Genomic DNA, 13,367 nt, shown 5'->3' with positions numbered 1-13,367 from the left:
AACCCCCTCCATGGGCGACATTCGGGTTAACTGACAGGCTCAGGGACACCTTCCCAGAGAGGCCCTCATCCACTGGAGAGGGGTAATAGCACACATTCCTCCTTGACAATCTAAATGTTTCGGAATCAGATGTTTGGGTGAGAAGTCCAGGCTGGAGGAATGAAATGTCCATTGACATTTGAGGTTGGTTTATTGTGATAATCCAAACACATAGCGAGGGGTGGTCTGCTAAGGCTGTGATCATTATGACCTCGGTGTGCAAGGGTCATTGGTCAGACTATATAAAACATGGGAATGCTCACTGTTTGTGTTCTACTGTGTAACTAATCCCTTCTGGGTGGAAGCAGGCACAGAGGAGCAACCTGAGGCCTAGAAGAGAGAGAGGGAGATAGAGAGGAAGAGACAGGGATGAGGAGAGAGAGAAAAGAGAGAGAGACTTCTACTACGACCTACCCTAATGAGTATCCATTCCTGTAGGAATGGATACTCATTCCTACAGGAATGGAGACATCTGGTAATGCAATCACTGATAGTATGCCCCTCTCCAGCCTTTCTTCCCAGCTCCTGTGGAGAGCAGCTGTTGCTCTGTGCTGTCCATCAGGTCAGTTGTTAACTTATTGCGCTCCAAGACAGACAAGTGAGGATGAGAGCTCGACTCAAGGAAACAACTGTAGGCCAGTGTGGGCAGGCTGTCAGTAGTGAGACAGAAAAATACAGGCCTCATTCGGTTGGCCGATGCAGAGTCAGCATGCAAAAGCCTTACACCCCCACCCCCCCCCCACCCCCAACCCCCCACACACACACACAAACACACACTCATTGACATAAACACACACACAAGAACAAACTAAGACCTGAACGCATCCACTACCTGCATTTCCACACTCAGTCTCCATTTGGTCGATTTATAGACCCTGACATGTGTGTAATCCAGTGCTGAAACACACCCAAAGCCCTGCATGCTCCTTGGACAGTAGCCCTAATAAAGGAATGCTTTCGGACTCCGTTTCCTAGAAGTCCTGGGTCAGGACAGAATCCAGAGACAGATACTCAGTTACATCAATGAGAGCCTTTTTCTCGACCTTTACCCCCCTCTTAGACATGGTCTCAGACTGACTTGCTGATGGGTGTCAGCATCAGTGAACTTTGGATGGAGTCATTATTGTTCATGGTAGTACTAAGCTGACCAGACTCTAAAGTGGCAATGCCTCCTGAGGATACTTCAGCTCATGGGGTCCCCGTCAACTCCCCCACCTCCCCTGTCACCCATCAACACAAAACAATACATCTCACCTGTTGCACAAGCGCCTACTCCTTCAATCTTTTTATGCTCATTCATCATGATCAAATAAAAATTATGTTTGAGATATTTGCTTACACTACAGATTTGGACTGTTTTTGCTTGATAAAGTATGCTTAATGAAGTAATAGGGATTATTTATTCCCTAGGGAACTACAACTGATGTAATTCCAAAGGAACCTAACTAGCTTGTTGACCATCGGGCCAACACACTCTCTGTCCCCCAGAACCAGGACACTGCCAGGAAGCTAAGAGGTATAAGCAAGCATTTGTTGGAAACTGGCGTGTGCCCAGCTGCCTTCCTCAATCTTCCCTCAGGTTTCCCTTGGTGACTGTATGTGTGTTTGTGGTGTTAATGTGTTTGTACGTGTGTGTGTGTTGGTGTGTATGAGTGTGTGTGTGTAGGGGCTGTTGAGCGAGCGTAGGCGTGCGTTTGCATGTGTTTATGTGCGTGTGAGGGAGAGTGTGTGTTTATGAGTGAGAGAGTGTGTGTGTGTTTAGGAGGTGCTGTTTCCCACAGCCCTGATCTAATTCCGTGGTAACTCAATCTCCGTGTGAGCGGTTCCCGGCGAGTGTTCTCCCACCCGTCGACAGCCTCTCTCTGGCTGGCTGAGTGTGTCCGACAGAGGCCGGCTCAGTCTCGCAGGACCCCCCCACCTCCCCTCACCCCCCTCTCAGCAGGATTGATTTACTATGTCAACCGTTGGGGCTGTCGGCAGCAGCGACGCTCACAGGCCTCTATGCATCCTGTGTGCACACCACCCCGACATCTTATACCTGTCATTCAACAACTGCACCATGATGGAGGGAGCGGGTGTGCATGTGTGCATGAATGTGTTTGTGGTGTGTGTAGATTATGTGCTGTGGAGACACGTGTGTGAGAGCTCATGTCTGACCTGGAGACATATGGAGATTTCATTGGGGGCTCTGTATTTTACAACTGAGTGTCTGGTTTTTGGACGTGTGGAGATTTGTATTTCCAACACCAACTGCCCAAGGTGTGATATCATCATGGCCCCAGCCCTGGTTAACACTACAGGAATCATAGAGGAGATCCTTCTCTCCGCTTCCCCCCCCCCACCCCCCATGACAAATTCTATGAACGGTGCCATCCATAGAGCTGCTGAATGACCGGCGACGGGTTACCGAGGGAAATGTCTCCCACACCGCCTCCATTCAACAATGTTATCCTGAGGGCTCCAGCTTCCTGCCTGTCCCCCCACAAGTTCCAGTCAGCACCCAGGCTCTCAGTGTGGCAGGAGGCAGGGACCAGGCCAGGCCGAAGGCCCCATTCCCACCATTCAGCCCCAGCACACCCTCCTTCTCATTCCTCACCTTCCTGCCTTTGTTGGCACCCATTCACGAGGTGATATTTGGATAGGTGAAGCAAGGGGAGGATGTGCCTACTTCCTTGTTGCTTTGTTTAGTTTTTAGGTTTGTTTTTTATTTATTTATTTGAGGATGAATTCCTACCGATACGAGGATCTCACAAGTTTCTGGGGTGTTTTTGAGTCCTGAGGGAATGAAGGGGGCTCAGAGACTGAAATGACTGAGTGAGAGGCAACCAGAAAGTACTCATTCTTTGAGCAGCAGAATATAAGGCTTCGCTTTGACAAAGAAACTTTCTCTTGATTGTTGAACCTTGAAAGGAAGTCTGTGTGATCTAGTTAAGTTTTTAACGCCTGGATAAGTAAAATCCTAACAGCCTTTCCACCTTCACACACATTCTGGAGCAATACATGTCTAGTTGTATTCTTCAAAGTGTCTGCTAATATGCTACTTCTTCTTCCCATCCAACTTATATAATGTCACAATGGTAGGTGAAAGGGTGGAGGGATGGGTGAGAGGAGGGGTGGGTGAGAGGAGGGGTTTGGGGCACAAAAAAGCCTACGGGGAGGCGGCACGTGACGACCGTGGCAGGGAAGTGAGGACCAAAGAGCAAACAGCTTTAGAGGCCACACAGAGCTGACCTGACCCAGATACAGGAAGAAGAAAAACATGTTTGCATAACAATAGGAAAGTAGAGAAAACAAGAGTGTTAGTGAAACTCTGTGGTTAAGATCAGACAAGAGGCTGAAGGGCGACAGGGGGAGACTGTATGACGGGTGGAGTTTCTGACCCTCAGAAGGAATTAGATACATTTAGACAAAAGATTGATGCATTGTCTGCTCTCTGATATCCTCTGGGCTGGCTTAGAGACTGCAGATAGATGATAGTTCTGATTTATTTTGCTCTCCACATCGATAAGCAAGTTTTAAGGGAGAGAAAACAGGGACCTAGTTTTTTTTTATTACTGTTGCCAAATGATGCTTCTTGGCTAACAATCTGAGGATTTAACTGGAAACAAATTCCAACATTTTAAATGACAAAAAAAGTTGAAAAGGGGCAATTTATGGAGTGTCGCAAGTTTATCACAAAAATGTCTTCTTTTTCTGTGAGCCTTTCCCAGCGGACGCTCAGTGCCAGCTGTCTTTGCTGCTGTAAAGTCCTGCTTTCCCAAGCTCCGACCTGTGGGAAAATCTGTTGTGGCCAGTAATTGATTCCGCCCTGCCAGCCCCATTACTCTCCACTGCAGTCAAACTGCCAGTGATCTGTAGAGAGCCTGTTAGCTCAGTCTCTTACTTTCTCTCTCTCTTTTTCTCCCCCCTCTCTCTCAGACACACTCACAAACTATTTGTTCTCTCTTCTGCTCTTCAGCACCCGCACCCCTATTTATCCCTCTGCTGATAGATCCCTGTTTACAAACGTCGACACAATCCAGACCCACAGCATTCACATACACACACACACAAGTACTGATGGCGCACACACACACACATCGGTGCTATTAACAATACCGTAGTTCAGACATTGGACAAGATTCTATTAAAACACTAACAATCCAACACTTTTTGGGGGGTATGTTAGACACCTCTGACCGGTTTTGTCCATTAACTGCTGATGGGCCAATTGAGTATGATTTCATCTGACATGAAGGGTAAAGGTGGAGTGGCCTGTTTGCCCGAGACTTGTCATGGCCATTCATCCATTCTGTCATCGCCTTCAATTGGATAATCACACACAATCCCCCTACTCTGCCCCCGAAAATGAAATATTAACTGCAGTCATCTGCTGAGAGGGCATGCTTGCTTGTCACAGCCTAACTCTTACCACATGTCTAAATAAAGGTAAGTGCTCCCTCCCTCCAATTAAGCCACAATTAGGGGTTCCATTCTGTGCCTTTGCATCTGTGTTGCACACTCAGCCTGAGTCTGTCTACACGGCAAGTGGCTGGCGTGGGGGGCTGAGGGTTTAGCTGGCTTTGGAAGGGGGGTTGGGTGAGGGTGAGTGTGTGTGTGGGGGGGGGAGGGGGCAGGGCAGTGTTGCACTGGGGAAGCCAGCTTCCAACCACACGTTTACATGACCACCTACTCTGCATCCCAGAGGGGTACAGTACCCCCTCACCACCACCACTGGGGTACCCAGTTTCCACTACGTTTACATGTGGCAGCGGAGAATCCCTTGAAATTTACCCTCACCATGTTTCATGTATGCAACCTTCAGCTGTCTCAAGTCACCCCCACTCCCTTTAAAACAGAAGTATCAAATCTACGTGGGGTTGAAAGCGAAAGTGTTCATCTATAACAGGAGCCCGGGACGTACAGGAACAGGAGAGACCTCCAGCAGAGTGATTTATCAAGGACTCTTATGACCGCTGCATGCTTTATATAACCACCGGCTGAGGGCTGCACTTTCCCATGTAGTCAGGGGTCAGAGGGCCAGGCTCTAAGTAGCAAGGTGGTTGTTTTCCACACCGGGAACTGTGGCCCACTGCAGCACATCTGAGTGAGCATGAAAGAGGGCCCGGCAGGTTCACACATGCTGCTTCAACTCAAAGCAAAACCTCCGCCCACCCCGCTCCCTGACGGTCGCCTGCAGGCCCAATGTGCATCTCAGCCAGCACCTATTCCAGCATTCAAAGAACAAGCAGGGCCTCTGTGAGGGTTACCCTCCCACCCCCCACCTCGGAAGCCCCCCTACTGCCTCCGCTCCCTCCAACCCGATCCCCATCAGTGTGCTACAGAACGGGGGCCCGGAGTGCAGGGAGCGCGTGGGATGAAAGGATGAGAGTGGAGATCAAAGCAGGGAATCATGAAAAGGCTCCCAGCATACAAGTTGATCTTGATCCTTGCTCCAAGGCAGACTACACTTCACGTGTCCCAACTTGGGAGACGTCTACCACTCCTCTCACACCTCTCTCTTGCACCCTCCCCTTTCCTGTCTTTCCCATCTTCTCTCCTCTCCCATCTCCCTATCTTCCTCCTCGCACCCCTCCTTCTACCCACTCCTTCTGTCCTCTCTCCTCCTTCTACCCTCTCCCCTACCTCTACTGTCTACCCTTCCTCTTCCCTCACACCTCTCTTTCCTTCTCTCCTCCCTCTCTCCACCCCTTACTTCCTCCTCCAGTAGTCATCTGCAGGACCAGGGAGGAGAGGGCAGGTCCCACAGGCCGTGTGAGCCTCCCTCTCAACAGATGGATGCGATGGGGAGCCAGACCTGAATGGCTGCCCCCTGCTGGAGCTTGGAGCTGGCAGCCAGTCAACTGGAACTCCGATACTTTTTTAGAGCCTGTAGGAACTTGCTAGCCTGGTGCTAACCAGACTCTCGTACATTGCATTTGTACAGAGAGTCTGGCCTCGCTCCATTGACAAGAGTTGACTTCCTTGTAGGCGGGTACTCTGTTAAAGTTTAAAACTATTGGATCTGCCCAGAGCCACTCTGATCTGCCATAACCAATCGCTAGCGTTCACCGTAGCCAATTCCTTCACCACTACTGTAACAGAGGTAGCTGCCGTAGCTGGAAAATCAAACTGTTCCTGAACCCCGTGGGGAGGAGGGCCACAACATCATGGCCACCAACAAAACTCAGCAAAACTTGTTCTTGCTCCGGCTTTAGCTGTTGGATATTCGGCAGCGTTGCCACAACGGACCGAATGGCTTTGCTCGCATCTTTCTCCGCCGCCATTACGGAACTACAACACAAACTAGCGCACATCATCGTTCTCAGCCACTCCCTCTGTTTGCTGATTCGCCGGTAGAAAATCAACCTGAAAATCTGACTTACGTACCTCATGGCCAGACCTATGTACAGAAGCAAAAATAAAATTGAGCGGAAGTACATAGGAGGGCAGAGCCAGGCTAGGAACTTGCATGGGTTCTTCAAAAACCTTCAGAAAAAATGTTCTTTAAACTTTAAAGGACTGACATATATTACCCTTCCCAAATCCCCTCTATGCCTAACAGCCAAGACATGTCAGGTATTATATATGGACATGTCAATCCATACACGCACACACAGAACACACACCCACAAACACCTACATCACACACACACACACAGCAATTTCAGTGAAGCTCAACCCATGGGACACACAGCAGACACAGAAGACTGCAGCAGGGTGATCAACATGAGCAGCTGTAACCCCCCTTCCTCCACCCTCCCCATTACCTGTTTACTTAAACACCTAATGACAGCTTAAATTTGCAACATAGCAAAGTCAAACTTGCAACCCTCGCGTTGCCCCTGAAGATCCTCTCTCAATTATTCATGAGTGCTCTCAGGTTGGACCCTGGGAACAAGCTGAGAGAGGCCCTGTATCAATAAGAAACACTGGCCACCACAATGGGCTCAGCCTCCAACTACAGTGTTGACAGACACCCGCACAAAGGAGCAGAAAGGGCCCCCCCTTCGCTCTCATACACACTGAAGAATGTGTCAGTGTGCAGCAGCTCTGAGCTGTGTTTGTACAGTATATACGGCTTTTGTCCTGGGCCACTGTTTCCCCATTCAATGGGCACTGGAGTGTTGATGAAAACCAGGAAGAAAGCCTGCTATGTGTCTGCCAGGCAGAGTTCATATTCATTAGAGGGGCTCCAGGCCTGCTAAATGCCACCTGAATCCGCCGCTAGCAGCTCTGGGTGAGAGAACAACCAGTAATCCCTTTATTACATTGGTAAACATCCAGCCATCGGGTGATGGTAAGTTGACATACTGTCTCACTCCTTTCTAATACAATTCAACAGCTTACTGACTGGGAGAAGACGAGGTGTATGTGCAAAAAAAAAGGACAAACAAATCAAGAGTTGTGGGAACTTGCGGCCCTGTATCTTACAGGAATTCAGATAATGTTATGGTGTCACAAATGTATCAGTAAAGTGGACTGAGCTGTCTAGAATGGTGGGAACAAGCAGGGGAATGTTATAGAGCAGCTGGGCAGGACACAACACTGTCTAAGGCTGACCCCAAGGCTCTCACACCTGCTCAGATACCAACATGCCAGTAGATTAAACTCATACAAACTGTGCTTCTGTGCAGGCCAACACCCATCCCCAAATCAAAACCTATATTCAACTATAGGTGGCAGCAATTTGTCTGTGGGTCATGAACGTCTTTTGTATCGCATTTCTCTGGCCACAACACTGGGTGGTGGTAGACACCACAAGTTTAGAGAGCCCTTGCTATACTGTTTGGTGACAGAGACAATGAAAAATATAGCACGATAAACTATTTCACTTGATGATTTCTGTTTACTTTCAGTTTGGTACCTTTAAAGAATGTTAAGTTATAATTGTTTGTCGGATCAAATATTGACATAACTGATATCAGTGGAGTGCAAACATTGAGGTGCAGTATTTGAATATGGTTTGTTGATATGCTGTTCACTGGCTCCATCTACTGGTTTATTTAACTTGCAAGTAACTTCTACAGTTTGGGTCATCTGCATGCTACCAGAAAAGCATCAGAATTGTATTTATCGAGTACATTTCAGTAATGTAACTCTAGCGACAGCAGCAAGACCTTGCATGGGTCATGGGAGAACAGGACAGATTTGATGTTTTGGATGCACATCAGACAGGTCAATCATGTGCAATATTTGTGATGATGAGAGCTAGTATTTCTCTTCTGAAAGGCAATAAAGTGCACACATGATTTAAGAAACTATATCGATTTTATTTTATGTATGTATTGACCTATACTTAGTTTTCATGGAAAGGCCTTGGTCACCCTGGGTAGACGATTGCCAGGCTAACTCACATTGCAGTTTTTTTATTTTTTATTAACAGAAAATTATTACATATCTTATGTATATATACATATTATACTAATATACATATTACAAAGATATAACAACAATCATACAATAGGGGGTGCTTGATTTAGAATTAAATATAAATATTGAAACGTTTACAGGTCCTCAAAGTTTTCACTGCTTTTTGCTTCATTGAGAATCTTATTGAAACAAAATAATGCTCAATTTCTTTCTTATACAAAATAATAAAACAAAGCTTTTTACATGAAAACTTACATTTGTGAATATAGAACTTTGCCATTAATATAATAACATTGATCAAATAAACCTGATCACGATTGTCTCTACAGTTAAAAGACCGAATACTAAGTGTTTCCACATCAAAAGAAATTGGTCATCAATTTATTGTAATAAAATCACAAACATTCTGCCAAAATGTTTTCACAAACGGGCAGTGCCAAAACAAATGAACCACAGTTTCAGGGTGACTGTCACAAAGGTACAACTATAATCAATGTCCATTTTAAATTTAAGAAAATCATGTTTCACTGGGTAAATCCTGTGTATAATTTTAAAAGATACCCCTTTTAACTTTGTTCATAATCAAATCCTGATTAGGTATAAGCCAAACCTTTTTCCAAATAATATTGTCTGTTAAACGATTCCAATACGAAATATAGCTGCAAGCAGCAATGAGGTGGCCAAGCAGTCGAATGACCCATAAAACATGTTAGACATCCTCAGAAGAGGGTTACGAGTACACGCAACAAGTTTGGTGTGAATCCATCAAAGATTTGCTGAGATACGACCCAACTTCCTGTTTGCTGGCTTAACGGCACATTTTGATTGGCCGTACCGGGCAAACGGTTTTGAAAATCCAAAACACATATGATGGCTTTTGTGAGGCTTGGTCTGAAGATGATCTCTGCCAAATTTGGTGAAGATTGGAAAACATTTGTAGGATGAGTAAAGATTTTATTTTTTTCAGTAATTCAAAATGGCGGCCGCATCAATTCGGCTGTTATCGAGAGTTATCATGTGTCACACACGGGATGTCCCAAGATATCATGATTCATGAGACAAAGGAATCACTTAATAAAGGCAAACAAATCAAGAGTTATTGGCCAAAACACATTTTTGCATCCTGCGGCCACGCCCAGTGATCACATGACACCAAATTGTTTGGACATCCTCAGATGAGGGTTCCGAGTCATTATACCAAGTTTGGTGTTGATTTCTCAAGGATTGGCTGAGATATGACCCAACTTCCTGTTTGATGTCTTTGCTGCCGATTTTGATTGTCTGTACCGGACAAACAGTTTTGGAAATCAAAAATCCTTTCGAATTTTTTAGTGAGGGTTGCTGTGACGATGATGTGTGCCAATTCTGGGCAAGATTTGACAAAAATTGAAGGAGGAGAAGCGAAAAAACGTTTTTCCTTAAAATTCAAAATGGCGGAAAATCTATATAACTGGAAATTGACGTCATATGGTGTGTTGAACTCGTCTTGATCCAGGGAATCCAACGGTACCTCATTTTTGAAAATCGGTCATACGGTTAAAAAGTTACGTGTGTAAACACAAGTCCAACTTTGACCCGTTGGTGGCGCTAGAGTGCTCGAATGGGAGACATTAAACTTGGTGAGAATAAAGAGGGGCCTGTCCTTAATGAGTGTGCCAAATTTCACAAAAAGTAACCATACGGTTCTAGGGGCTGCCATAGACTCCAATGGGAGAGGAAGATGATTAATAATAATAAGAAGAAAAGGTAGAAAGACTTAAGTGGCTTCGCTGCTTCGCGGCTTGGCCACCAATAAATATAAGACAAAGATACAGTCCCTTTTAAGTAACTCTCTTATGGATTTATTACGTGAGTTAAAAGAGAAACAAATATTATCTACATAAGAGTGTACTGTAGTAGGTTGGGACCAGTGTTGAATGTCTTTTCTTTTCCCATGTCTAAACAGCATACACACTTTTGAAGATATTGCACCAAAAACTCTAGCATAGTCCCCTGGTGTTACAGGAATCTTACAATGTGCCAGAAACTCTTCATAAGTGTAAAGTAAACCATCTTCATTAAATAACTGATCTACCAATACAATGCCATTATCAAACCAACGTTTCAGAAAAAAGGATTTGCATTTATATATGATGTCCTTATTGTTCCAAATATAATACTTATGAAGTGAAAAGTTATGTTTGTAAATCATAGACCATGACAAAAAGGCTTGGCACATGCAGTCTAATTACAAGCGCACCAACGAACCACACGGTGTGAAACTAATTCTGATTTTCACCACGCCCCTTATCCTTTGTTTCCATGGGAGCACCAGCAACAGCGCTTGATTGGTGTGTCTGAGTTAAGCGCGTGTCATTAGGGCTTTATAAATGAACTTCCTCGTACACGTTTTACGCCTTGGACAAAGGGTGGTGTGGTTGTAGAGACTTCCCGGCTTGACACAGCAACTAAATTGTAAACATGGTTGACCAATTTGTCGGAACTTGGAAGATGGCCTCTAGTGAGAATTTTGATGAATATATGAAGGCAGTAGGTAGGTATTGTGAATTGGTGGTTTGTGACTGACCATGTGGCTGGACCATGTGGCTGGTTTCAACAGCCCACACATTAGCAACATCACTTTTCTGCATTTGACAGCCAGCGAACTTTGGCAATGAAACACTTACCTGTCGACTACATTACAGGTGTCGGGTTTGCCACCAGGCAGCTGGGTAACATGGCAAAGCCAAATTTGCTGTTCAGCGTGGATGATGGTGTTATAACTATGAAGTCTCAAAGCACGTTCAAAACGACAGAGATGAAGTTCAAATTAAACGAGGAGTTCGATGAGACCACAGCAGATGACCGAAAAACGAAGGTGGGTGTATAACAAGCAATTAACGATATTTGCTCATTTTAAGCATGACTAAATATGCGGACGTATCTATCGACCCATTTTCAGACCTCGATGACTCTAGAGAACGGTAAACTTGTGCAGAAGCAGTCCTGGGATGGCAAGACCACGATACTGGAGCGGGAGATTAAAGACGGAAAACTCATAGCGGTGAGTTGGTCTTTTGCGACAAGCCTGGACAGTTTAGCGACGTTAAAATGCCCAGAAACTGTTCCGTTTGGTATGTGTTTTTTATAGATGCATTGCATGTTTTGATTTCGAAGTGTGCTTGCATGTTAACAAATCTATTTCCAGAAATGCACAATGGATGATGTTGTGGCGGTGAGGATCTATGAGAAGGAGGCATGATGGCCAGGTTGCCCCCAGACAAACGGCATCAGATGACATGCATTTTGTATTCTGTTCCAATACCAATTAGGCCAAATGCCATTACTTGTTAAACTCGCATGCTAGGATGTTTAAATAAAAGTCCTGTTGTGCTTTACATGTCTTGCTGTGACTTTTATTCCTACAAAATGGGTTACTATTGGAGATTCAAACGTTTTGGATTTATTTAATGTTTTCCAGATGAGTTGGTGGAACCTGAGTGCCAGTAATTCGTTTTAAAAGCATTCCAGAATTAAACCAAGTGTCATTGTTCATTGACAGATCATAACAGGTGGAACAGCTTTGCAGAATGATTTCAGGTTTCATTCTAAAAGTACATTAATTCTACTGCTGGGAAGTTACATGTCACTTTTGCACATGGCCACATGTAATATATTTGGGGGGGAGGGGGGGGGGAGGTTAAAGCTTGATATATTTACAAGTCAACTGATAGGGCTTGGAGCAGAAATTGGAGGACTTGGTGCAATTCCAATGTACCAATACTTGTTGCAACTTTTATATGCACCATTGTATGTTGCTTTGGATTAAATGATATTTGAACTTTATATGGGCCAAAACATTTGAGTTAAATGGTAGCAAGATGTTACAACAGCCAATAAAAATGCAGGGTGGAGCCCTGACCCTCTGCCCATAAGCTTTCAACATTCATTAGACATGTGATCCCCAGATCCCGACTTGGATTGAAGACTTAATACCTCCGGATTAGTTTGACTTGACATGCCTTTTGTAAATTTAGCTGTGTTGCTAAGGTACCTTTTCAGTGAATTTATGAAAGGCAGTTTGCCTCAAGACCAGCACCTTAAATTGGCATAAGTGACAGATTTCCTTAATAGTGAAGACCTTGACATTATCAACAGGTACACAAGCAACATTGAATTCATTGTCATAGTAAAAGGGGAAAGTTGAGGAGGCCCACTCAAGGTTGAATATTGACCTCACGAGCTGTAGGCCAAGCCAGCTGAGATGCACAGACTTCCCTGTTCAAGCAAGTGCACATAATTCCTTTAATTAGTGTTCTCTGGGTCAGCAGTTTAGGGCCCAAATTCTCCAAAAGATTTCCAGCTTTTTGTGAATGATTATGTCTGAGGGTGGTGTCCGATTATGACCAAGGGTGGTGCCACTGCAACAATCTGATTAATGAAAAAAGAATGAGGGTTTGCAGAGCCACAGAAATTAAACAAATTCTCGAAGAGAGGAAGAAACAGAAAGAGTACTGCTTTGGAGGGCGGTGTTTAAGGAACATCAGAGTGCAGAATTACAGGTATGAGCAGGAAGTCCAGTTCAACTGGGTTTATTACTCTAATTCAGTGGTTCTCAAACCTGTCCTCAAGTACCACCTGTCCTGCATGTTTTATATGTTAATGTGATTCAAATAAATGGGTCGTTATCTAGCTCTGGCAAAGCCTGGTAACGACCATTCATTTGAATCAGGTGTGTTGGAGCAGGGAAACATCTAAAACATGCAGGACAAGAGGTACTTTGGGACAGGTTTGAGAACCACTGCAGTCTAATTCAATGTAACACAAAGGGCACATGTTCGGTAAAATGCACTACACAAAAATGTACAAAAGTTAACATTCAAGACAGGGGCCATATCAGCAATGCTATCGACAACTACACATTCAACAAAAAGTATATCAAACAAAGGTAATTGCTAGCTATTCAACTTCACCCCAGAACAGAAATCAAAGACATG

At 44.8% G+C, this 13,367-nt stretch overlaps 1 protein-coding gene across 1 annotated transcript; it reads left to right on the top strand.

The window, feature by feature from the left end:
* Positions 1 to 10,793: 10,793 nt before the first annotated feature.
* fabp4b (fatty acid binding protein 4b) lies at positions 10,794 to 11,768 on the top strand. Its single transcript, XM_067237255.1, has 4 exons — positions 10,794 to 10,924; positions 11,076 to 11,248; positions 11,333 to 11,434; positions 11,579 to 11,768. The coding sequence occupies exons 1-4, from the start codon at positions 10,852 to 10,854 to the stop codon at positions 11,630 to 11,632; spliced, it is 402 nt and encodes a 133-aa protein (XP_067093356.1). The 5' UTR covers positions 10,794 to 10,851; the 3' UTR covers positions 11,633 to 11,768.
* The last annotated feature ends 1,599 nt before the right edge of the window (positions 11,769 to 13,367 follow it).

The sequence above is a fragment of the Osmerus mordax genome, chromosome 6 (assembly GCF_038355195.1).
Source record: "Osmerus mordax isolate fOsmMor3 chromosome 6, fOsmMor3.pri, whole genome shotgun sequence".
Taxonomy (NCBI): Eukaryota; Metazoa; Chordata; class Actinopteri; order Osmeriformes; family Osmeridae; genus Osmerus; species Osmerus mordax.
Note: the sequence above shows the minus strand (reverse complement) of the source record. Positions and strands in the feature narration are given on the sequence as shown.